Source organism: Astatotilapia calliptera, chromosome 7 (assembly GCF_900246225.1).
Source record: "Astatotilapia calliptera chromosome 7, fAstCal1.2, whole genome shotgun sequence".
In the NCBI taxonomy this organism is placed as follows: domain Eukaryota; kingdom Metazoa; phylum Chordata; class Actinopteri; order Cichliformes; family Cichlidae; genus Astatotilapia; species Astatotilapia calliptera.
Window position 1 is genome coordinate 14,327,741 of NC_039308.1, and position 25,516 is coordinate 14,353,256.

General features: G+C 39.5%; 1 protein-coding gene across 7 annotated transcripts in view; it reads left to right on the forward strand.

Annotated features, from left to right (window-relative positions):
- The window catches only part of fcho2 (FCH and mu domain containing endocytic adaptor 2), a 50,288-nt gene extending 30,160 nt beyond the window's left edge, over window positions 1-20,128 (forward strand). Inside the window, exons 13-30 of one of the 7 annotated variants that reach the window (XM_026173271.1) lie at window positions 131-188; window positions 344-519; window positions 2,767-2,791; window positions 4,153-4,192; window positions 4,896-4,981; window positions 6,216-6,305; window positions 10,202-10,711; window positions 11,138-11,253; window positions 11,346-11,469; window positions 11,586-11,729; window positions 11,962-12,021; window positions 12,537-12,648; window positions 15,110-15,265; window positions 15,985-16,117; window positions 16,461-16,660; window positions 17,255-17,319; window positions 17,443-17,607; window positions 17,686-20,128. In XM_026173271.1, coding sequence (XP_026029056.1) covers window positions 131-188; window positions 344-519; window positions 2,767-2,791; window positions 4,153-4,192; window positions 4,896-4,981; window positions 6,216-6,305; window positions 10,202-10,711; window positions 11,138-11,253; window positions 11,346-11,469; window positions 11,586-11,729; window positions 11,962-12,021; window positions 12,537-12,648; window positions 15,110-15,265; window positions 15,985-16,117; window positions 16,461-16,660; window positions 17,255-17,319; window positions 17,443-17,607; window positions 17,686-17,708 — 2,283 coding nt within the window. In that variant the 3' untranslated portion in view covers window positions 17,709-20,128. The remainder of the gene's footprint in view (window positions 1-130; window positions 189-343; window positions 520-2,766; window positions 2,792-4,152; window positions 4,193-4,895; window positions 4,982-6,215; window positions 6,306-10,201; window positions 10,712-11,137; window positions 11,254-11,345; window positions 11,470-11,585; window positions 11,730-11,961; window positions 12,022-12,536; window positions 12,649-15,109; window positions 15,266-15,984; window positions 16,118-16,460; window positions 16,661-17,254; window positions 17,320-17,442; window positions 17,608-17,685) is intronic. The other 6 variants (XM_026173273.1, XM_026173272.1, XM_026173274.1 and 3 more) reach the window with 6 other exon arrangements.
- Window positions 20,129-25,516: the final 5,388 nt, after the last annotated feature.

A 25,516-nucleotide genomic window follows, 5' to 3' on the forward strand; every position in this document is an offset into this window, starting at 1 on the left:
CTAGTTTGAAATGAGCAGCATAAAGAAAAGATGCGTTAACAAAGGATTTCATCCTGTAAAATTAACTTTGTGTTAACTCAAAATAAATTGTGGAAGAAAGGAAAATCGTATCCTGCTTGTGTTTTTGCAGAATGTTCCTCAAGTTGATGAAGAGGGTTTCTGCATCAGACCAGAAGTAAATGAAAACGATATCCTTTTTTGTTTGTCTCAGCGCCAGGCTCGCTTGTTAGGCACGTTGGAGTTGTTGAGGTTTTTTTTAAACAAGGCTAAATGAAACTCAGATTTATGCCCATGTTTCTGATCTGAGGTTGTTGCCATTATCCTCCTTAACTTCTCTGCTCACATGCCAAAGAGAATTCCTTCTACTCGTCCAGCGACTCGGAGGATGAAGACGAACCCAGGAAGTTCCACGTGCAGATCAAGCCCGTTCAGCCAAACAACGGCGTTCATCAGAACCAAGCCAACATCGATGAGCTCAAGGCCTCCATTGGAAACATCATCCTGTCGCCTTCAACCTCGGTACGGCTCGTGACACTGATAGCACACCAAATAGTAAAATCCTCAAAGATAAACTTGTTGCTACCTTGCCCTGCTGCAGAAGGAGGCTGCTCTGCTTGTGTAACACTAGAGGGCATCACGAGAATGTAAAAACGTCCCCTCGTAGGGCAGATTAAACTGCCATTTATCAAAGGTGTTTCCCATTGGTTACTCTTTCTTGAAGCTATTATTTTTTACATTGAAAAGCTTTATGTTTATTTTACATGCTATATTGTTTTCTTATTCATTGAGGTTCATGTTTGTGCAATTTTTTCTTTTTCTTTTTTTCTTAGAATTTAGATTAATATCAAGCAACATTAGGATCACTTATTCTTTCATCTTCTTTTTTCAAATATTAAGAACTCAGAAACAATTTTTGAGTTAAGTGTCTGATGTTGCTGTTTCTTACTCTCGCGCGCGCACACACACACACACTCTCAGCTCTTTAGGGAATGTTTTACAGCAATGCTCTGCAGTCTGCACACATACACACGATCTGTGACCTCAGTCATGGAGCTCTCCATTCAAGTCCTTGTCCCTCATCATCTCTCAGTCTCTGAATCACTCTCTGGCGCTCCATGAAAATAGCCACTGTCGTTAAACTTTAAAACCACTACGGCTTGTGTGCAAACGCACAGCCTGTGTGCACTGAGCTGCTGTTGTTAATAGTGTTGTGGAGCGGCCGAGAGGGGCACGCTCAGTGTTGCTAAGGGGGTCTAGTGGGTTTCACCCGCCTCGCTCCCTGGCTGCACCATTAACCGATTGTCACGGCATCCTCTTTCCCAACTTTGGCCGTCTCTCTCAGCCTCAGCTCTCATTGCTTTTCCTCCTCGCCATTTGCGTCGTATCTCACTCTGTTTTTCCCCCCTCTCGTTTCTTTCTTTGGTTTTAGTCTTTGGGTTTTATTGAAGCCCATTTATTCTAGACAGGACTCTGTTGTGGTTATTTATGAATACTTTATTGGGTTCGTTACGTAGTTTTGACAAATGTTCCCCCCCCCTCACCGACATTAATTATAAAGATAACTTTCAAGCTTACAGAGATGTTTTTTCTATTAAGTGCAAAAAAATAAATAATTTCGATTGGGAGTTTTAACCTTAAACCTTGTCTGTCACCGATTTGTAGTTAAACCCACCCTTACATTCTCATCTCTGTCACTACTGATTTGAATTGAAATACCAGCGTAGTCTTTAGATTGTATATGCCCTCCTTTTGTTTATTTTCTGCTCCCTCTGCCTATTTTATATTTACACAAAGCTGAAAACATATACTCCATCCAAGATGATGACAAACATTGCATCATCTGGTGTGAATTATTGATAGATTTTCTTCCCCCATCAGTGCTCATTTTTCTGTCTTTTTTTTTTCATTTCTCCTCCTGTTTCGTTTCCCCTCCACGGTGTTCCCTTTATTGAAATAGCAATGGAAGTCGTGTGTGTGTGTGTGTGTGTGTGTGTGTGTGTGTGTGGCCAGCAATAGCCATAATTGAACCCATTTGCCGCTTAGCGCCTGTGGGACTAAACCCTGGCCTCGCAGCTCAACGGCAGTTAAATGCTTTTGCTATGTTCCTTAAACCCATTTTGTTTCTTTTTTTTGTCTCCCCCCGTCTCCAACCTGACCTTTATTCTTGTAAGAAATAAATTCTTCGCCGAAAGTGTTGGACCTGAAGAGTGCATCTCACATAGGTTGTGTTAACGCAGTTGGACCCGGGAAGATTTATGTCGCAGGAAAAGGAGAAAAAAAAAGAATCTGTAAAGGAAGCTGGTGAAGAGTTTGAGGCACGCTCTGTGCTGTCTCTGACTGATCGTTATATGGGATTACGTACACGGTTTTGTGCTGCTGAATTTTTCACCCTAGGTTTAATGTCTGGTATGTGTGAGTCGAGAGTAGTCCTGTGATTTACTGTCTTGAACTCTAAGTGGAAAAAATTCCCTTTGCCATTGGGAATAATTAATAATACAATTTTGACCAGTGTTAACACGTATTTTAATAGGTATTTGCTTTTTTTTTTTTAATCCCCAGAGAAAGTTAGGGATCCATTCAGCATCGCATTGCACTTTGTAGATCAATTCTCCCTTCGTGAAGTCCAGTTTGAAGAGCGCGAACACCTCTTTCTTGTCCTTTTTGTCCTTTTGTTAACAAGTAAACAAAGTTCTGACATGTATCGGTTAGTAATTGGCTTTGGGATATATGCATCTTTGATTAATCATTGTCTGTTTTTGCTTTCAGGGACAGATGCGGAGGAACCAGTCCAGTGAGTATTTTTTTTCTTCCAGACCTTTTCTTTATCTGTGTTGCTACATGACTGTGAAGGATGAAGTGGAGGGGGGCTCGACTGCACAACTCCTCGACCACGTTTTTCCTGGCCCGGGTTGTTTTTAAAGGGGTTGTCTTTAAGAGGGAAAATCCAGAAATCTAGCCAAAACCAACACATCCCAAGAAAAAGTAAATAACTGTTCCCTTCTATAAATCTGAGCTCGGGGGATATTTCCCTCCAATGGTACAAATAAGATTAATTGCTTAATTAACTGTTTATGTTTGGACATGTCAGAAATTATCTTTTCCCTTCTGCAAGCTGGCACAGTTGTGGGAGTTTTGCTGAATTTGTGTATGTCCCCAAGAGCTTATGAAAACGTGTTTGTTGTACTCCACGAGGTCTTTGATAAAAGAAGCGTAAAAGCACTGATTATTCACCCAGAAAGTTTTTTTAATCTTCTTTTTATCTTGTTTTTCTTTTTATTACTTTGTTTTTATAGTCAGTGTTTGTATGAGACTTAATGATAATCCCATTCGCTTTCTGCAACCCACACACTGATAGCATTTACATCAATTTGCAAAAATTAGTAGCATTGATAGATGTATACTTTACATGCGCTCAGGGATCACAGGAGTGTCTACAGTAAGGTCTAAGACTAAGGGCTTCGGTGAGTATTTTTTCACTACAGTAGTTGGCCTGCAACCCTTCCTTCCCCTCCACTTTTAAAATGTCTTCCACAGCCCTCATCGCTGTCCCTTCCTGGGAGCCTTTCATACAGCTTCTGAAGCCAGCTGACCCCCCAGCTAACATCACTGACTCACTGAAAACTTTCAGTTTCTGAATTTGAAGGACTTAAATACACGTGTGGTTTTAAATCTGGGTCCTCTCAGCAGTACCTTTTTACTTCTAGTGCTTGAAGTGCTGCTTCAGGTCGCTTATATGGATCTTTTCAATGTAAGGCAGCGCTTTAAAGCAGGGGAACAAAAGAACAGGGCATTTCCTGATTAGTTGCTTCATCCCTTGTTTTAAAGTGGTACCACCATATTGAACATACAGCATAACCTCCTGTGTTAACTCTTTTGCAGTATTTGGATGAAAGTTCAAAAAAACATTTTACAAAGCAGAAATAAGAAAATTAAACACCTGTATCTAACCTTACTGCAAATATATATATTTTCAGTGGTACTGTAGGTGGTGGTTTAATTTTTTTTTTTAATGGGGAAAAAATCTGGTTTACGGTTTAATTATCAAATATCTTTTTTTAAATTTGATTTTGAGTAACTTGCTGTGTATTTGCTGTCACCACTCTGTTAAGAACTGCGGGCCTGACTTTTCTGTTTGTTTTTCTCTTGCTTCAGGTGATGAGCTAGGAAAACCCAGAGTGCCAACATCATTCGAGTGAGTACTGGAGTAAAACATCAAACCTTTGCCTGCTCAGTGCCAATGATCATATTTTTCTTTATGTTTGCGCCGTCTGTGAACATTTCAGTTATTATTATTATGATTATTATTATTACCTCTGCCAAGGAGGTTATGTTTTTGGTAGCATTTATGTCTGTGTCATTCTGTCTGTAAACACAATAGGTCGAAAAGTGTTAAAGGAACTATTGTAAAACTTTTTAACAGTGTAGAGTGGAGTGATGTTAACCATCCACTGAAAGTTGGCTTACATACACCAAAAGGTCAACTTGACAAAAAGAAACTATGCTTCTTACAAGTGTAGTGTGCAAATAGAAAGTACCATGCAAAGATTTAAAATATCATGTCACAGTTGACCTCTAACCTCTCCTTCAAGGTCAGTAGATTGTGATCTGAAGATCAAAGTGATAAATAATGCTATATAGACCTATTTAAAATCTGTCATGCTGCCCTTATCTGATTTTTACCGCACTACAAAAGAACAAAGAAAACAAAATGAACATATCCAAAATAAAATACTATTCCCTTAAAAGTAAACACTGCCCAGAGAGAGAGCTGCATTGGTGGAGGTTTCGCGCTCTCTGAGTGCTTCTTGTTTTATACTGAATCCAAATGTGCTGCTTTATATTAGAAAGGTGACGTCCGTTTATTTGACTTTCTCTTTCTCTCGTAACTACGGCAGGCTGACTAACAACGACCTTCTGTCTCTGGATCCTTTAAGTCCAGCTCAGGCCATCAGATCTTCCTCCGCTGTGTCATCATCGGCAGGTAACCCACAGACAGTTTGTGTTTGAAATGATTTGTTACAGCAGAAGCATATAATTAAAGTTGATCACTTCCTGCAAATATTAAATTACAGAAACTGGGTAATAGTGAGTGGCAAACGAGTAGTGATGGAACAGTTGTTCCAGTGGTTGACTGTCCAGCGGGCACCGTGTGGGGTGGGATCTGGCTTCATATGACTATCACTGCCTTATTTCCATAATAAAAAATAAAACATATTATCCATTTATTTATAACAAAGGTAAAAAAGTTGCAGTTGACTGTTATTTCAATTAGAGAAATGCCAATCCTCTTAGTAAAACTGCATGCAATTAACCCAGGGCCTGCTGCAGACTGAGAATGCTTTTCAAATATTACCTCTGGTTACATGAAAATCTGAGTAGTCTAACTTCAACAAGCAGCTATGCTACAACAGTTCAGGTTTTTACTCATTAACTTGTCACTCAGTTTTTTCTTCCGAGCTACTTAATTTGAAGCCTCTCCTTTAGTTTAGTCCGGAAACAGAAGCCTAAAATTACCAAATTATTAGAGTTTGTAGGCTTTTTCCCCACTTTGCATTTTCCCGGTGTAATTTTTCACCATTTTCTACAAATCAAACAGTCACTCCACCCTCCCGCAAGAAATTTGAGTGCATTTAACATCACCACATTCACCAGCATTTAGCTTGTTTCTCATGGATTTACATGTGCAACACCAATGTTTAAAGAGAGTGACATTGTCATTGACCCATTGCCTAGGTTAAGCATAATCCACAGTTAATTGGCACCTAGTTGGGGTCAAAGGGTCAGCTATAAAGCTCGCTGGCACGTATGTTGTCAAACAGAATCTTGTTACTGTCAAAGGTCTTGGCTTTAAAGTCAAAATAGCATCAAAAAGTGCCCTGATTAAGATACACTGACGGGAATTAAATCCCAGCTTTCAGCATGTTAAATCTCAGTTTATACACTGCAGTGGTATTACCAACCCCATATGCACACATCACACATCAAACAAGTGTAATCTGAGAAGTATTTAAAGGGTTTTATTTTATTTATTTATTTTATGTAAATATATATGGCACGTGTCTGTTTATTTTGTGGTCATGGATTTTATTGTGTTTTTAGTTTTTGTCCATTTACTTTCTCCTTTTATTGTTTCATTATAATGTTATTCTTTACATTTTTTCTTTTAAATGACTTGCTTTATTGTTGGCTTGATTATTTTCACCTGTTCTTGTCAGACCTTGCCTCTATCTTCTTTTCAAACCCTCCATCTCCACCTTTTCTGGTGAATGACTCAGACTCAGATGTCTTTCTGCCAGAGACATCAGGTAAAGTTTGTTTGCCCTGTTCATCAGAGAGAAGCTGAAATTAATTTTTTTTTCAAACAGCACCAGACATCAACCGCTTTTCTTTTTCTTTTTTCTTTTTGCATGGCATATATCTTTATATAAGGGGTTTTTTTTTTCATTTCATCTTAACTAAACCTTGGAGTGCATTCTACTTCACATGTGACTCATGCTGCCTATGATAATCAGGATGTGTTTCCATAAGCTTATCTAAAATCAGGGTCACCACCTGGCACATTTATTGCTAATAAGAGGATATGTTTTAGTTTCAAATATGTGTGGTATTTCTGTAAGAATGCGACAACAGGCTAGGCTACAGACTGTGGATACACAGAGTTTCTGTGTAACTAAAGCTCTTTGATAGCTATAGTGAATATTCACAGTCCTGTTAGTGCTACACTGAAGTGAATGTAACAATAGCCAGTAGATTGTCTTCTCGTAATTGAAATTTACTCAGATTTTAAGCAACTGTAAATAGATGTACAGTGGCTTGCAAAAGTATTCGGCCCTCTTGAACTTTTCCACATTTTGTCACATTACAGCCACAAACATGAATCAATTTTATTGGAATTCCACGTGAAAGACCAACACAAAGTGGTGTACACGTGAGAAGTGGAACGAAAATCAGACATGATTCCAAACATTTTCTACAAATAAATAACTGAAAAGTGGGGTGTGTGTAATTATTCAGCCCCCTTTTGTCTGAGTGCAGTCAGTTGCCCAGTTGACATTGCCTGATGAGTGCTAATGACTAAATAGAGTGCACCTGTGTGTAATCTAATGTCAGTACAAATACAGCTGCTCTGTGACGGCCTCAGAGGTTGTCTAAGAGCAACAGCACCATGAAGTCCAAAGAACACAGCAGACAGGTCAGGGATAAAGTTATTGAGAAATTTAAAGCCGGCTTAGGCTACAAAAAGATTTCCCAAGCCTTGAACATCCCACGGAGCACTGTTCAAGCGATCATTCAGAAATGGAAGGAGTATGGCACAACTGTAAACCTACCAAGACAAGGCCGTCCAGCTAAACTCACAGGCCGAACAAGGAGAGCGCTGATCAGAAATGCAGCCAAGAGGCCCATGGTGACTCTGGACGAGCTGCAGAGATCTACAGCTCAGGTGGGGGAATCTGTCCATAGGACAACTATTAGTCGTGCACTGCACAAAGTTGGCCTTTATGGAAGAGTGGCAAGAAGAAAGCCATTGTTAACAGAAAACCTTTAGAAGTCCCGTTTGCAGTTTGCCACAAGCCATGTGGGGACACAGCAAACATGTGGAAGAAGGTGCTCTGGTCAGATGAGACCAGAATGGAACTTTTTGTCCAAAATGCAAAACGCTATGTGTGGTGGAAAACTAACACTGCACATCACTCTGAACACACCATCCCCACTGTCAAATATGGTGGTGGCAGCATCGTGCTCTGGGGGTGCTTCTCTTCAGCAGGGACAGGGAAGCTGGTCAGAGTTGATGGGAAGATGGATGGAGCCAAATACAGGGCGATCTTGGAAGAAAACCTCTTGGAGTCTGCAAAAGACTTGAGACTGGGGCGGAGGTTGCAACTTCCAGCAGGACAATGACCCTAAACATAAAGCCAGGGCAACAATGGAATGATTTAAAACAAAACATATCCATGTGTTAGTCAAAGTCCAGATCTAAATCCAATCAAGAATCTGTGGCAAGATCTAAAAACTGCTGTTCACAAATGCTGTCCATCTAATCTGACTGAGCTGGAGCTGTTTTGCAAAGAAGAATGGGCAAAGATTTCAGTCTCTAGATGTGCAAAGCTGGTAGAGACAAACCCTACAAGACTGGCATCTGTAACTGCAGCAAAAGGTGGTTCTACAAAGTATTGATTCAGGGGGCTGAATAATTACGCACACCCCACTTTTCAGTTATTTATTTGTAGAAAATGTTTGGAATCATGTCTGATTTTCGTTCCACTTCTCACGTGTACACCACTTTGTGTTGGTCTTTCACGTGGAATTCCAATAAAATTGATTCATGTTTGTGGCTGTAATGTGACAAAATGTGGGAAAGTTCAAGGGGGCCGAATACTTTTGCAAGCCACTGTAATTCTTTTTTTTTCTCCAGACTTTCTTTACTTTAATTAAAAGCTGGATGCAAAAAAAAAAGACATTGGAGTCATAAAAAACAGCTTTCATATATTCTCACATTTACAATTTACAGTCCTCAAAAAATAGACATTTTACTGCCTGCTTGTTCTTCCACTGTAATTCTTAATATCAATTGTAGATGCTTTTCATGTCAACAAAAAGTCATGTATTAACTTGTGAAAGCAGATGAATCACTTCTTTTGTGGAGAAGAAAAGATATGCATTAACTTTCACAAGTTAATACGTTATGTGTCAAAAGATCATTGAATTTAGAGACAGCATAAATTTAAATTGGTTACACTTTAAAATTAGTTTTTCATTTTGGATCATTAAAGTCTTGGTATACCCACCACTTTGTCGGCAGCAGCACATCATGCCAGGCTAGAAAAATCGAGAGTTGTGCAACCAGCTGAAATGGTAGCTTGTGAAAGCCGGAGTAACATTATTTAATGTTAACTTAACTGTTGTATGGTGCAACTCGCCAGGGACCACACAGCAGGCATAAAAGCGTCGTTGTGCTACAGTCACACTATGGAAAACAGTGATAGGAGGCTGTGGCATGACCAAAATTTATGGCAAGATGACACAGGAGCTTTGCAACCTTACTTTTATATAAGAATGTAACCAGAATACAACTAACTATCAGCCGGTTAAGCTGAGTCCCCCATTCCAATGAGACAGGCAACAGCAACAAAAACCTCAATGAAATTGCTGTGCAACCCCCGATTTTTGCTTGTTGCAAGAAAGTTGTTTTTCTTCTTACTCCTGGGTGTCTGAGCCGTTACACAAAATAAGTCTCTCCGTATTCTTTGCTGTATGGTTAAACAATCATATACAGGTACAATGACAGTGCCAAAGTGGTCTCATTAACATGATGCAAAGTTAAGATTTATTTCAGGAACAAGATTGCATCACAAAACAGCCAAATGTTCAGTCAGGGCCTCTATAGTCAAAACAACCTACTTATTTCCACCAGCAGTAATTTATTTGGTGTTTGACTCTGTCCTGAGACCTCCCCACACATCCAGGCACTTACATCTGAAGTTGGAGGTGAAGAGAGCAGCAAGGCTACAGTACAGCACAGAAAAGGAGACAATGACATCAGAGCTTGACACTGATGAAGTCAGACACAGCATGAAAGGAGGAGCTGGGGTCAGGGTGGGTTGCAAAGCAGCTCGGAGTGTGCATCATGGTAAAGCAGCTTATACAGAGTGTCGTAAATGAGATTTGCCAGTTGGATGCTGATTGGTATCAGCTGAGCCATCAGCTGATGTGGGCCGGGATTGTGGTCAGCTAAGCCTGACTTAATGTCCAACGTGAACTAATGATATGCTCAGTGTGTCTGATTAGTCAGTCGACAGAAAAAACAGTTAAAAAACGTTTAAAATTTGCTCAATTTCAAGTTCTTGTTCAGATTGCAATGCATAGATAATGTCCCCATTCTCAGCTGATTGACTTGATGCTACTTTGAACACATACTAAATCATGCTGGTATGTTTTGTGTGTGTGTGTGTGTGTGTGTGTGTGTCCTATTCTCACATTTTTTCTAACTATAAGAATAATAATACAAATACCTGTTAACAGTAACATTTTATATTTGATTTTTGTTAAAATATTTATAAAATATAAATAGTAAGTAATAAAATATGCAGTTTATTACTGTTAACTGTGCATTAGAGTATATCTGCTGTCTGTCCGTCTAAACCCAACCACTTTGCATTTGTCATGTTTACCCTCCCACTGTCAATCACGTTGCCCCCTTCAGCTGAGACAGTGCCACAACGGGAGCGCTACCCTCCCTTGGCAGAGAGCCAGCAGTCCAAAGATGTTTACTCTTTCTCGTCATCTACGTCCTCTCCCTGGGATTCACCAGAAAACCCTTTTCAAGCACTTAAGCCCGTACCGGCGAGGGCCCAGAGTGCCCCCATCACCCGGCCAACTGAGCCAGTCGACCCCATCAAAAACTCAGACACACCCAGCCCTCCAAAGAGCGCAGACACCTTCTCCTCTGTTTCCTGGGCCCAGAGCCAGTGGATTGCCTTCAGTGATAATTTTGCTCCACCTCCACCTCGCTGTCAGAGCTCTGGGTCATCTGTGAAGGAGCTTCAAAAAAAACAGTCAGGTTCCAGTAGGTCAGGTCACTTCCTGTCCGATGAGTCTGCTGATGCCTTCTACAAAGCAGCGAGCAGCCGAGATGACAGCAGCCTCTCTTTCACTGATGTCTTCTCTGGGATTACAGATAGGGCTGCAGCTCCAACAAGCAAAATATTCAATGGTAACTGCTGCTAGAAACTGCTGCCTTTTGCCTGAGGTTTGCTAGATTATTTTGATATTTTCTTTTTATTTAAATGTAAGTTCTTATTTATTTTATGATTAAGTGTGGAGGTTACATGTTATTTGCAAATGTTTTCTGTTTTTTTGTGTTATTTTGTGTAACTCATGACTCCGTTTGCTTGTTTGTCTTTGGGTTTATTTTGTGCCATTTATTTTGGAATGTCTTTTACTTGTTTTCTGTTGTTTTTGCTATTTAATTTTAATTTTTTTGCACTTGTGTGTTAAAAAAAAAAAAAGAGGTCATGCTGCATGAGTTTGCTGTATCTAACTGTATGAATTTCATGCAGTATAAAGATGTTTTTTCATACCCAGTTTTCATGCAGTTTAAGTAGCACTGACCAGAACAAATATGTGTTTCTGTGTTTAGTGCCAGTACCAAACCGACCTACAACCCCTCTGGCACCTGGAGCCTTGGTGCCTCCTCCACGACCCTCCTCCAGGCCCAAACTCCCGGCTGGAAAACTCACAGGAATCAATGAAATTGTAATGGAAACATATGTGTTGCATACATTTATTGCTGTTCAAATTATATCCATATATTCTAAAAGGCATCTATCTGAATCCCTTTAACGCAGGTAAGGCCATTCAGTCCACCTAAAGCATCTAGCCCTACTCCGACTGCACCCCTCGCCCGGGCAGAGAGCTCTTCCTCTTTGTCCTCCAACGCCTCACTCAGTGCTGGCAACACCCCCACTGTCGGTAGGAACGCTCCCTCAGTATACACGTATTTAAAGGCTCTTTCTTGTAATAATTTTTCTTTTATTTTCCTTTTCTTCAGCTCCTCACCAGTCTGTCACATCCTTTTGTCTTTGCAGTACAGTGTACACTGTCATCCCCCCGCCCTCGCTTTCCTTCATTCACTCCTCTCCTTACAGGAGCTGAGCACACCTTTGCTCTCCCCCTCTCCTCCCCAGAGCCAGAGTTGCTCTCCCTCTCTCCTTTCTTTCCACTAAACCAAAGTGAGTCTTCCTTTTTTTTTCCTGCCTCCTACCACTGTGGGTTTACTCTACATGCATTACACTGACTTTTATCATCTTTATATGCAGTTATATCAGACTGATCAGCTCAGGGCTCACCTGCCATCATCACATATATAGGAACTGTGCTTTGCATCACTTCCTCACATTTCTTCTCTCTGGGTTTTGTGTATCTCCTCTTTTCCCTCTTTTATGCCTTTAATTCGGCATAAAGAGGATGATATGTTCATAGCGAAGCTGCCTACCTTTGAGAAGCGGTGTGAAACTCCAGCAGGTATGGTTGAAGTTCATATTAGCGGGCTCTTAGCTAAAACTAACACCAGTCTGCTGAATGGGCCGGATGGATGGACAGTCCAATCTCTTGCTTTGCCGTGGTTGCAGTTTTCTGTCTTGTTTGTGAGTTTTGTTTTTGACATTTTAAACCTGATTCTCACATTTGTCAGGATCAGCTCCTAACCTGATAAATATTTGTTTGTTAAAGTGATATAGCGAGGAATAACTTGACTGCTGTCTAAGATTGTCCTGACTGCCTAATAGTACTTATTACTTATAGTATTTTAACGTAAGCACCACAAGCATCTAAACAATCTCCCATCCTCTTACTGAAAAATAACTAAATATACTGATTTGCAGTGTATGATGGCTGACCTTATGAAATGCAATAATTATATAGTGCACCTTTGCATGATCAAAAATTCCTAATTCTGATGTGAGCTTTGGGACTCTTGTGTAAGTCTGATCTGCAGCTGAGTCAACAGACCTCTAACTCTGTGCCTTTCTCGTTCTCAGGGACGTCTCGCGGTCCCAGCCCTGTGACCCTGGCATCCCAAGATGCTTTGCCCATTGCTGTGGCCTTCACAGAATCGGTTAATGCTTACTTCAAAGGAGCTGATCCCACTAAGTGAGTCTCACATGACCTCCTGCTGCTCCAAGACCCGGACTTGGACCTGCGGTCATACAGACATTGTTTTTATTTGAAGTTGAACAATAACATGTTCAAGTTGGTGCTGTGAGTTATACAGTACACAGTGGTATACATGGTTGTACCTAGCCAAATGTGCAGTACACACTCCATGAGCCTTTGGACTTGCGTTTTGCTGAGTGTTATCTCCCGTTGGCTCTGCATGTGTGGAATGTTTTGCGTTAGTCTGACACCATTCTTTCAGAGTGGATAACCTCCGTGGAGCAGATTATAGTCTGGGGCAGAGAAAACATACAGCCTTTTATTGGTTAACTGCTGTTAAATTGCTGCTGTGCAGAAGGCTTATTTTTGCAGGGATTAGCAAATGGAACATTTCATAAGCAATGGAGCAGAGATGGAGTACAAGGTTGAGACCTACTGTGGGCCATTACCACCACAACTTAGGCCAGACTTCTGCTAAAAGTATACACCTCTCACCCCTACACTGGCTCTACATTAGAGCCTCAAAGTATATAGAATTTCTGAAACACAAATCTCCAACAGGAATATACATTAAAGAGAAAAATATTCTTTTAACAAGCCGTGACATGGTTTTACACAAAAAAATGTTTGCAAGCTATTCCTGTCTTTGATAGAGCTTTCGTTGTTGTGGTTATTTAAAACATGAATTACTAGTGCTAAAGAAAGACCTGCAACTGGACTAAATTTGTCATTTGTAGATTTTTTTTATATTAAAGAAATGATTAGATAATTGAATACATTTGCTAATTCCAGGTTCTCAAAGGTGTATCTTTAAATTTTATATTATTAGATTAAAATAAATAGAAAATCTTTGGCTGGTGTACAAAACCAGGGGGCTGCTCGTTTTGAAGTTTTCTAGCTTTTTGGTGACTCGTAGAATAATCAAAAAACTAACAGATGAACTCTGTGTTAAAGATGTTCCTCAAGGACTTCTACACAGCTTGTAACTCATTTTGGGCTGTCTGTAATGTTATGTACCAGAAAGTTAAAATGATAATTGTTATGATGGCGTGTTGGTGATGGTTGTATAAATCATAATCTGTTTGCAGTGATGTGCGGTCCATTTTTGTGGATTTATTTGAAGAACTAAGCAAAAACAGTAATAGTAACTAACAGTAATGGATGAGCAATAAATAGTAGTGGCCAAGAAGAATTATTTAGGAGGATGTGATGATGTAGTGGAAAAAATCTGAATGAATGATTTAAATAGTTCACAAAGAATTTAGCCAACCTTTTAATTGTTAGCCAATAGTGTGCTTTCACAGATATAAATACTGACATTTTGACGTGCAATTTCACTGCAAAATGACATGGCTTTTTGGCAGCTTTTCTGTAGGAATAGAGCCAGAATTTAACTATTTGGCAACTAATTGAGTTGAGTCCCTTTATTGAGTTGCAGTCATTACTGCATACTGGCTCCAATGTAACATGTCAGCAGTCTGTAAGCATTTATTAAATTGATAGACTGCAATTATTAGCAAACCTTTGCCAGTTTTTCTGAGAGTGATTGCAGTCGGCCACATTTGTTTGGTGACAGATTTTTGCAGTCAGTCTCTGACAGCAAAAAATTCAGTTCATCTACCAATATATATATTATTTTTATAGTCGCAAGTTGCGGGACTTGCTACTCTAGTGTTAGGCATCAACAGTTAGCCAAAATTATGAGTAAAAAGAATATATTGTTTAAAAAAAAAGTGTGCGTGTTAGTCCCCATAGGGAAATAGTTCCTCTGCATTTAACCCATTCACCCAGTGAAGCAGTGGGCAGCCACCAGTGCAGCGCCCGGGGAGCGGTGTGTAGGGACGGTACCTTGCTCAAGGGTACCTCAGGGTAGCCGTTCAGTGGAGTCGAAACCCCGACCTTCCGATCATGGGGCCACCACTCTACCTACTGAGCTATCCCTGCCCTAGTTAGTTAAACTTGATGGATAAAAAGCTAATTTTTCAGCTGCTCCACTGTTGCAAAGGGTCACCACAGTGGGTCGCTCCACGTTTTATTTGGTAGACTTAAGTCATTTAATAGCTAGCTTAAATTTTAATATATGAAATTGAGTACATTTGTTTTTTGGAGTTTTTAAACAAAAATTCCCCCCAAAAATTAAATGTGGTTAGCATTTAAATTGTTAGCTAAGTGTACAAATTAAACAGTTTGCTAAACCTAATGGATAAACAATGTAAATTAGCTAGCTGAAATTATGAATAAAATTACTTTTTAATTAAAAGTAAAACTACCATTACAAAACAAGTTGTTAGCTTAAAATAATTAAATATTAAAGACAATAGTAGTATTTGATGAAAAAAGTTAGGAGCCATGTTGGTCCTACTGGTTTTACATGCGACTGTTGTGCACTTTGGGAAAAAGTCTCTATTAAAAAGTTCACTTCAGCTTAACATGCTAAACCATTGGTGGTTTTCTACAGGTGCATTGTGAAGATCACTGGAGACATGACACTGTCGTTTCCAATGGGCATCATCAAGGTGTTCACTACCAACCCCTCCCCAGCCGTCCTCACCTTCAAGCTGAAGAACACCAGCAGGCTGGAGCAGATCCTACCCAACCAACAGCTGTTATACAGGTGAGGTATCGAGAAAAAGCTAAAGTACAACCCGGTTTTGTTTTGCTTTATAATTAACCATCTTAGCTGAGCTGTTGAATCGATAACTTGACAGTGATAGAGTGAAAGAGGACCTTGGACTCGGTGATATGAGCGAGAATGACGGAAATGCAGTCTGCGTCAGTGAGAGGAAATTCAATTAGTAATCTGACATGAACCTAGTATTAAGCTGTCAGGGAAGTATTTTCCACCAGACAGCCAGGTTCTCAGCAGCCTGTGTCTCTTCAAAAAGATGCCTTAAATGGCAAAGGACAAAAAAAAGGTCACAGACAGTGCTCATTCAACACTTTATTTGTTCAACATCTTATTCCACATCTTACTTCTTCAGTCTCAGGCAAAGCTTTTTAATTAAAGCTTCAATAAGGTACCAAATTAGTTGCTTCTATTTTAAAAGTGTATTGTTCCCGAAAATTAATGAAGAACCACATCTTTTTTCTGTTTATTTGAACATTTCCCGCTCTGGTTCCTCTCGGTTATCCTCAGACCACATGGCAGGACTAATTGAATCAAATGGAATTCATGATTTAGTAGCTGGTTGGATATAACAGGGTCATTTTTTCCAAGCTGTTGGAGCTCTACACACAAAGCCAAGAAGCGCAATGAATAATTGAGCCTGTGATTATTATTACTTGTGTGTATGTGTGTGTATTCATCTTTCTGACTGTTTTGCTTTTTTCTAGTGATCCCTCTCAAAGTGACTCAGATTCCAAGGATTTCTGGTTCAACATGCAAGCACTGACGTCCTACCTCAGAAAAGCCTCAGAACAGAGTCCTTCAGCTTCCTACTATAATGTAGACATCCTGAAATACCAGGTCAGTCAGCAAGAACTGCATGAAAAAAATAAACCAGATATGATAATTGTATTTCAGGCTAAGACTTTTCTTTCTGAAAGAGAAGAAAAAGACTTCAGAATCCAACATTTCTCAGCAAAGCATTGCATCATCACGACACGATCAGTGTTAATCCACTGAACCTGTCGGTGGTGGTCACCCTGGTCTGGGTTACTGTGGTCATAGAACATTGCATACCAATACTTAGAGCATTTTTAAAAACACTTCCTTAAAAACTAGCATCATAGCAGTCCAACAAATGGATAACACACAGAGATGTAATATTGTGGAAAAATTGCTACATATTCTTTATTGATGTGTCCAGGTGATGTCTGATGGGATCCATTCCACCCCGCTAAACCTGGCCGTATACTGGAAATGTACAGCAAGTACAACGGACCTGCGGATAGACTACCGCTACAACCCCGAGTCCATGGACTCACCCAGTCCACTCACCAACGTACAGATCTTAGTGCCTGTTGATGGAGGAGTCACCAACATGCAGTCTCTGCCTAACTCCATATGGTGAGACGTAGTGCCTCTTGGCACCGTTAGCAGGAGAGCAACATGTAATTGTTATGGGCCAGCAGTATTGATTGACTTGCACCCCCCTCCTGTTGTTGCTATGATACTGCCGCCGTTGTGGCACTTTAGTCATGCAATGGCACAGAAGTCTTACATGGATTGTCAGATGGGATATTTTGTCAGAATATAAATATGTAATATGAAAAATGAATCAAAATAATGTAAATATTATTGTAAAATTAACGATAAATCATCAATATAGATGATTAGAAGATTAAAAATTTGCATTGTCTGTGAAAATACGATGTGGAAGAAACATAGACCATCCACAAACTAAATCAAGGTAGCACGCACACACTAAAAGTCGACAAACAAACAATGTACAAATATACACAATAGTTTGATTTGTATAAAATATTTGTATATACCATATAGATGATGCCACTTTCAATGCTCCGGGCAGTGTTTATGCAAAGTTTCATCAAGATTGGTCTGCTTATCTAGGAGGAGAAAGACGCACACAAATATACATACATACGCTACAATCATTAAAGCGTGATGTTATAGGGTGTTATTTCCTTATTCCATTTTTAGGAATTCAGAGCAGAGTAAGTGTCTGTGGAGGCTGACTGACATCTCAGAAAAGTCTGAAAACGATGGTAAGAAATCTTTTTTTGAGTTTATGAATGTTTTGCATCAAAGTTTGTGCAAAATCCTGCAGCAAGCACTAGAACTGGATCAGTCCCTTGTAAGTGAGCCTACTCGTTTGTGTTTGATTCTAGGTGCCGGGTCCCTGAGGGCCAAGTTTGAACTGTCAAATGGCCCATCGCACCCCTCCACTCTGGCAGTGCAGTTTATGAATGAGGGGAGCACCCTGTCAGGAGTGGACATGGAGCTGCAGGGGGCCGGATACAGACTTTCCCTCAGCAAGAAGAGATTTGCCACAGGTGTGTAAAAAGCTTGATGGTCTACATGTACTAGGTGGCACTATTTAATGACTCAAATTTCACATCTTTTGTCCACAGGGCGTTATATGGCAGATTGCTGAGGTGACCCATCATCGCGGTCGCCAAGAAACCCAAGAGCAAAACCTGCCGACTCACTCGCAAAGGCCCCCTGAACCTCTGGATCACCTCCTGTCACACCCAGGAAGCGAGACTCTCACTACAAAACTAAACAGCACTGAGTATTGAACACTGTTAAAAAGAAAAGAAAACTAAGATGAGATTTCAGGAAATGTGTAGATAAGTCTAATAATTCTTTCCGATCAAATCCTTTTTTGTATAGTCAGAAACAGTTTATGGCTCTATGTTGTATTTGAAATCATAAAAAACAGAAAAAAAGTGCACTAACAACCTTTCAGATGCTCTTTTTGCTCTTATATATAATTTCCAAGAACCTGTAAGGAATATAAAAGAAAACAATTTCTCTCTTTCTCTGTCCAAACTGTAAATAATAATGCTGAATATTCTGCTCGACCACCTTTGACTCGGCTCACAAATCAGCTTCTTCACTTTCACTTTTTTTTTTTAAACTGGTGCAATGAAGGTAAAATCTGAACTCGCAGACTTGCAGCACAGGCTTAATCTTTATAAAATATTTTGCTTTCGGAAAATGCAAAAAAAAAAAGAAAGAAGCAAAACCAATAATGATCTGACCTCAGTGCCTCCTCTTATACTGTGGAACAACAGGCAAAAAAATTCTGTTAGTGTTTGGGGTTTGAAGCTGCATTTCTCTGTGGTTGAATATCAGAGTCCTTTTGAACAATCACCCTTACCGCTGTCAGTGTGCTTATTTAAAAATTTTTAACATTTTCCTTTGTAAACCCCCCTTTTAGTCATGCCTTGTGTTTTTAAGCCTTTTAATTGACTGTAAAACATTGTGTCAAAAGTCATATGTTTTATCTATCTATATATAGATAGATATAAAAAAGAATCAAGGGACATTTCTCTAAATTGAAGTTGGCAGCTTTTGTAAGAGCTGCCAGTGATTTATTTTTTAACATACTTCTGTGTTAGTATTGAAATGTGCCTGAATCTAACTTTTATCTGTTCCTTTCATTTCCTGTCATTGAGAATAGCACCAACAACGTGCCATTTATGTCTTTGTTTGTTTTTTTTACTCTTTTATTTGGATATCGAAGGGAAAACGTCTCCGCTTTGTAACGTGTCTTCCAGAAACGAATGATCATTTGGACTGAGTTTAATCATTGTACTCTTTTATCAATTTTTAGCCTTTGAAGCTCATCCGATCTCTTACTCTCACCACACAGCAGACGATGTTGGTGAAAAGTAGCACCTTGAGGCCAAATTAATGATTGAAATGCCTTATCATGATTACTTAATACCAAGTAATCTAGTGATACTGTCACACAGCACTGCCGTTGCCTCTGTCGCACATCACTGGCCTGTCCTGCTTCTTACCCAGAGTGAGCTGGGGGGAAAGTACAGCGTCTTGTAGCTGTGAACAACACGTGGATGTGTGGGGAAATGGCCACAACTGACTCTTGGTGCTTCTTTCTTGTCTTTTACTAATGGAGGAATAGTGCTGTAGAGGCTGTTTTACTTCTTAACTGAATATTTTGCCCTTTGTTCTTCTTGTTTTTCCCCCCTCCCCTGTCGACTTCATCCTTGGCATGGTCCTGAAATTGGTTAATGTGTTGGAATGTGATATGTTTGGAGGAATGAATGATAAATTGCCTGAAAGCTGTGATTGAAAATTATTGAAACCTTTAATGAGAGGAGATTGATACACTGTGCAACACGTGGCCAACTGACCTCTCAGATACGACTGTGTCCTCAGTGCTAATGAACCGGGTTCATTGTAGATTTTGACTGGTTTACAGGTGTTTTAGGCTCATGATGATACTTGATTTAAGTGTCTCGCAACTTGTAGAAATAGAAGGATTATTTTATTTCAGTCATCATATCTGGCCAGGGTGATTCATGTAATCATCTTTTTTTTTAGTTTTGACTCTTAATGCCTTTAAGATTAACTTCCTAAATAGATTAGGAAAACTCATTTAAGTGTTTGTAGAAATAAATTTTGTACCTGACTCTTTAATAAGCCAAATATTTTGAAGGCATTTGAAATGAGTTTACACAAAGTCCTGGAATTGTACTATCGCGTGTCACACTGTGTTCCCTCTGAATTAGTTGTATCATTGGTTTAAAAAAAAAAAAAAAAGAGTAGGGAGATTCTGCATTCAGTGTCAGCAAGCTGGTTCTTGCTGTCCCTAAAACACTCAAATTGTACCCCCAAAGCTCCTTTTATGGTCACTTTCCACTCTTTTTCTTTATTTGTTGTATCAGACAGAGTTTAAAAAGAGCAAGATTGTGTAAATGATTCTCATATGTTTTTACCAATATTTCTGCCACTTTTTGTCTCTATTTTATGATTTCTTATTGTGCCTGTATTAAATGTATAATATATGAACATATACAAATATATGAAAATGACTACTTTAAATGTGTCCCGTGCGACTTCTTGATTATTGTATTTACTCAAACTGACACGTGTGAATGTAGGGTTTTGCAGTGCATTTAGTTAGCATAGTTAGTTTTAGTTATTTTTACTCTCCTTTTTTAAAATTATTGTCATGCGTTGGTATTTGTGAGGGATAAGATATAAAGGAGTTCAGTCCATCGATGCCTCATGAGACAGATTGTGCTGTTCAATCTGACCAAAGTCTTGACTGAACGTCGTCAGGGAGGAAATGCAGCATTTGGTGATGTTAATAGATTCTATTCAATTCAATTTTATTTATATAGCGCCAAATCACAACAACAGTCTCCTCAAGGCACTTTAAATTGTAAGGTAGAACCTACAATAATACATACAGAGAAAAACCCAACAATCATATAACCCCCTATGAGCAAGCACTTTGGTGACAGTGGGAAGGAAAAACTCTGTTTTAACAGGAAGAAACCTCCGGCAGAACCAGGCTCAGGGAGGGGCGGGGCCATCTGCTGCGACCGGTTGGGTCTTCTCTCTAGGCTTGTGTAGTCATTGACTGCAATGAATGCAGTCAAGTATTAGAAATGTACTGTTATATGAAAATTATTTTTGTTTGTTCATTATAAAAAAATATATATATATATATGTATATATATAGATAGATAGATAGATAGATATAGATATATAGATATAAATGTAATTCAGTACTTTTGATAAACTCCTGGAATTAAAACAGAAAATCTTAATAATCTTATGTTTAAATTTGCATGCCTCTATTTGGCAAATGTACTTACTTTAGATAATTACTGCAACTTCACTACCATACAATGTCAAACCATTAAACTATCGAAAAATCCCATTTTAATGCCAAATAGAAACACCTCTTTTGAGACGAGTATGATCTGTTCTCACAGTAATAAGCAAACCTCCTGTGAACATTTTATTCTTTGGTGCTGAGACAGATGGGTGTGCTTTAGTGGAAATTTGAGCTCAGTATGAAGGCTGAAAGATGTGAAAATGACACTGCATTGACTTGAACTGATAAATACAGTGCCCGGGGGGAGGAGGTAGTCTTTGACTGAAATGGCTCTGTAAAGCCTGCAACCCTTACCCCATCTATCTAGCATTGCAAGAGAAAAACCAAAATCCATGTCAAAAAGTTTATATTAAAACTATCAGGATGCAAGATGAGCATGAGATAAAGGACCTGGTTACATGCGTTATTACTTCCTTATGCAGTGCTTAGAAGGATGCAGGCATGACTGTACGCACACACTCGACACTACATCAACACCTTGTGCGTATTTACACACTCAGTCATCCCTTGTGTCTCTCTGCCTGAAGACCTCCTCCTTGCTGTTTGAAATACAGCCTCTGAGCTGCCTGTTTCACAGCCACATGTGCGAGCCATCAGTGTTGACTCTGCCTCCCCCTGTCCGCCTCACTCAGACACAGAGGAAAAGATCTTAGGGTCTCTTGTGTATGATGTTATTTTCTGAAGGGCCAAAGTAAGATATGTGATCTGAAATTATATCCAAAAAGTGTGTTGGTCCATATGTAGACTCTTGTGTGTGGCCAGACGATGTATACAGCAAGAGTGGATCAGCGGATCTCTCTGTGGGTGTGTGTGTGTGTGTGTGTGTGTGTGTGTGTGTGTGTGTGTGTGTGCGGGCTGTAACAGGTAGGAAGACTAATAATGTGAGAGGGAGAGCACTTTGGAACAGCTTGATGTCTTCAGGGAGAAAGAAAATGTCTATTTGTGGCAACCAAATGAAAAAGGAAGCCAGTCTGTCCCAGAAACTGTAGGTCCCCATCAATGTTTGGGTGACTCAATCGCTTTTTTTTTTTCGGTCTTTTTTTTTAATGATTTATTTAATTTCTATTGAAGTTTAAAATATGCAAAATAAAAGGCACTGCAGCTTTGACTGAAAAGTGGGCACTATCCTGTTCAGCAATTGTTTATGGCAAATCTCCGGAAATAGATATGAATAAGCTATGTTGACATTGTGTTACATGAAACTTTACCTGAAGCTTTCTGGTTTGCCTTTGCAGTGCGCTTGTAGTCCAAATGCTATTGACCGTTGGAGCAGGCTTTGGTTGCATGCAAGAACATAGTCCATGTGGACTGTAATACATGGAAAACATTTGTTGTAATGCAAATTCTCTGATGACATTTTTATGCTTTTAAAAAGATCTTTATTCACAAACATGCTTGCAGGATAAAAATGTAAATCTTAGCCTTGAGATGTCCTGGCTTCACTGAAATCCCAGAAAACAGCCATTCGCAGAAGCCAAGTCATCAGACTATCTGATCAGTTCAAACATGGACACATTAACACATCGCTCACTTATAAAGTGGTTAGCTTATTACACATTACTTTGTGTCTGGTGGTGCCTAGAGGACTTTCCAGGTTGTGATTTATATAAACTTCCTGACCCCCAAAAAATCACCACCTGGATTTAACTAGGCAAATAGTTCATTACTGATTAATATATTTAGGCTGGCAAACATAACTGAAGCTGTGAATAGAAGATTGGGTCAACTGACTGCCTGAGTATATTGACTGACCAAGTTTTTCCATCAGTGGATTTTTTCTTCCCTGATGACATGGGAATATTCCCAGATGTCAATGCTGGGATTCAGCGGGTTCAAACAGTGAAAAAGTGGTTCAGGGAGCAGGAGCTGTTGCATACACTTCTATACACAGATTGAGCACCACAGAGTTGAGATCTTAACCCCGCTGAGAACTGTTGGGAGTTGCTGGGGAAGAGTACGCAATAGTCCGACTCTCCCATCGCTAATGTGGAAAAATGAATGCAACTCTGGATGGAAATAAATGTTGCTACATTGTATAAAATGAGTGTTTGACCAGTTTTTTTGGTAGTGTATTTACCCTGCCCATGTTCATGAACAGTATCTTCAGCCTGATGTAGCGAAATTCGCCAACGAGTCAGGGAGTAGACATATTTCCCTAGTGACCGTACGCTATATTATGTCCAACATGGTGAGTAACTCGATCAAGTGCGCGTGAAATCACGTGAGAAACTACTCACTTTTCCAGATATGGTCACATCTGGCTTAAAATGCTAACCAAAGTAGCAGCAGTGGAAATGCCAAACTGAAGCCTTTGAAACAATGGTCCAAAAATAAATGGGTAACAGCAGAGTGGAAATATGCTCTCTCACCAAGAGCTGGATGGGAAGATTGATAGTGTTCTCAATTGCATTTGACCAGTGCTACTCAAACACTGTCGGCACCATATTATATCTCGATAGCAAAAATAAGAAGGAAGGAAAAGAAAGAAGACAAGCGTATACAAGGATTTATATTCTGGGCTGCCTCTTGGTCAAAGGAATGGAGAACATTTTTTGCTCTAGACAGTCGAGCTGTCTGCGTCTGGTATCGGTTGTGAGAAACTTAACGTCACAACAGCCCCGTGCAACCATCAGACCAGAGGGAGCATTTAGTTTTTGCTGTCCACCATCACACTTCTGTTTGTCCAAAGGCCCACTGGAGCCATAGAGCTGAGTTATTCTAGTATCCCGAAAAGCAAGAGCCACATCAGTAACATTTATGCACAATTTATAATTGATGTGCCTATTTGATCTCCCTCTTCACCATGAGAAAAGCCATCTGAATAAACAAGGATGGTGTAAGTTTACGGCATCAATATGCATTCCTTCCCTCTTCTTCTCGTGCTCGTACCAAAATCCAGGAGACCTTTAAGAATAACTCAAACCCTGAATGTGTCGTACTCACATTCGAGGCCACCTGTCACATTTTCCACTGAGCAAGCAGAACTCTGTCGACTGCTTCCCCCTCTCAAAGAAAATATTGAATGTAACTTGATAACAGATCTGACAGGAAACTAAAAACAAAGAATTTTCAATTTTTGTCTAGCTAACAGTAACAGACAATTACCTTTTTTTTAGTCTGAGCCTGTAGAGCTACAATAGGAATCTAGTATCTCAATTATGTATCTCGCACGGATGCATTCTTTCACAAACAAAACCTGAATGTGAGATGGAAGTAATATAATTGAGCTTTGTAATTGGCCGATTTCAGAATTCCAATCAACCAATTGTGAGTCCTTTTCCTTTCTGCTTCTTTGCACATTTAGATGTTGAGTCATGCAAACCGGTGGGCCTGGGGGATCAGGAAAACATAATGAAGTGCACTTATTGTGTTTCTGCTACCTGGCGACTGCAAACACTAACAGAAATAAAGGCGTCGTTTCGCATGAGACTTTTCCTTTATTGGTAGTAAAATTTGGATTCAGCAGGGAGATCTGCCCAGGAGCAGACTGCAGTGCCTTATTAGCCCTGGGGAAAGGGAGTGGGCCCTTTCGTGCCATGTTCACAGAGGCACGTCACAGGCTATTTGTCATTTTACGCATGTGTGTCTTAGTGTGTGTATGTGGGGGAGGGGAAAACTGAAAAATAGTCACATCTCTATTCCTATTGCAGTTCTTCTCGTGCTTCTTTAGCGGCCTAGGACAATCACAGTTTCGTTGCTTTTTTTTTTTTATAAGATTTTAAAAATGATATTGGAGCACTTTGTCCCTTTAGATTAAATAAACTCATTTAGTTTACATAGAGAAATATCACAAATTATAAATTTCACTCAATGGCTAGTGGTTAGAAAATTGGTGGATGAATGAATGAGCTCTACAAAATGTCCCTTTTGGTACACCCTTAATTTGGATTAGAAAAACTCTCCCAAAAAGCCCTGTAACTGGGATGAGGATATAAGAGACAACCAACACATTGCAAATATGTATGAAAAATACAGGTCCTGATAAATAACTCAACAAACTTGAAGAATTAAAGGTACAGTCAGCTGTTTTTTTCATTTATTATTAAAAGAAGAAAACAATACTGTACTCATAAATGTACTTTAATTAGTGTAAATAAACTTACGTATTATTCAAGGTATTGTCAAAATGACTTATTGTCAGTAGATTAGGCATATGAACCTCACGTCTTCAAACAGTTTACAGCGAGCTAGCTAAACAACAGCAGCTAGTTATAAGCACATTATGCCAGCTAACATTAGGCTTGAGTGTCATACGTTTCCTCTCATAAACCTCTCTATATTCTCTGCGTTCTCAGATCGTGTCATAGTCCAACAGTGTTAGATCTATTTCAAAGAAGGTTTTGCTAACATTGGCTAACAGCAGCTGACAACATCAAAAAACAGCAGCGCTTTCCAACAGAAAAGTTCAGGATATCCTCAAAATCTCACCTCAGTATCGCTGTCATTGGACATAGGTGACTGTCACTGACTTATTAAAATTTTACACATTGTAACTTTAGGATCATGTATTATTAGGAGTGGTAGGTGTCAACTCATCGTATCCAAGTCACCAAACTGGACCTCTTGACCATGTTTGCCATGTT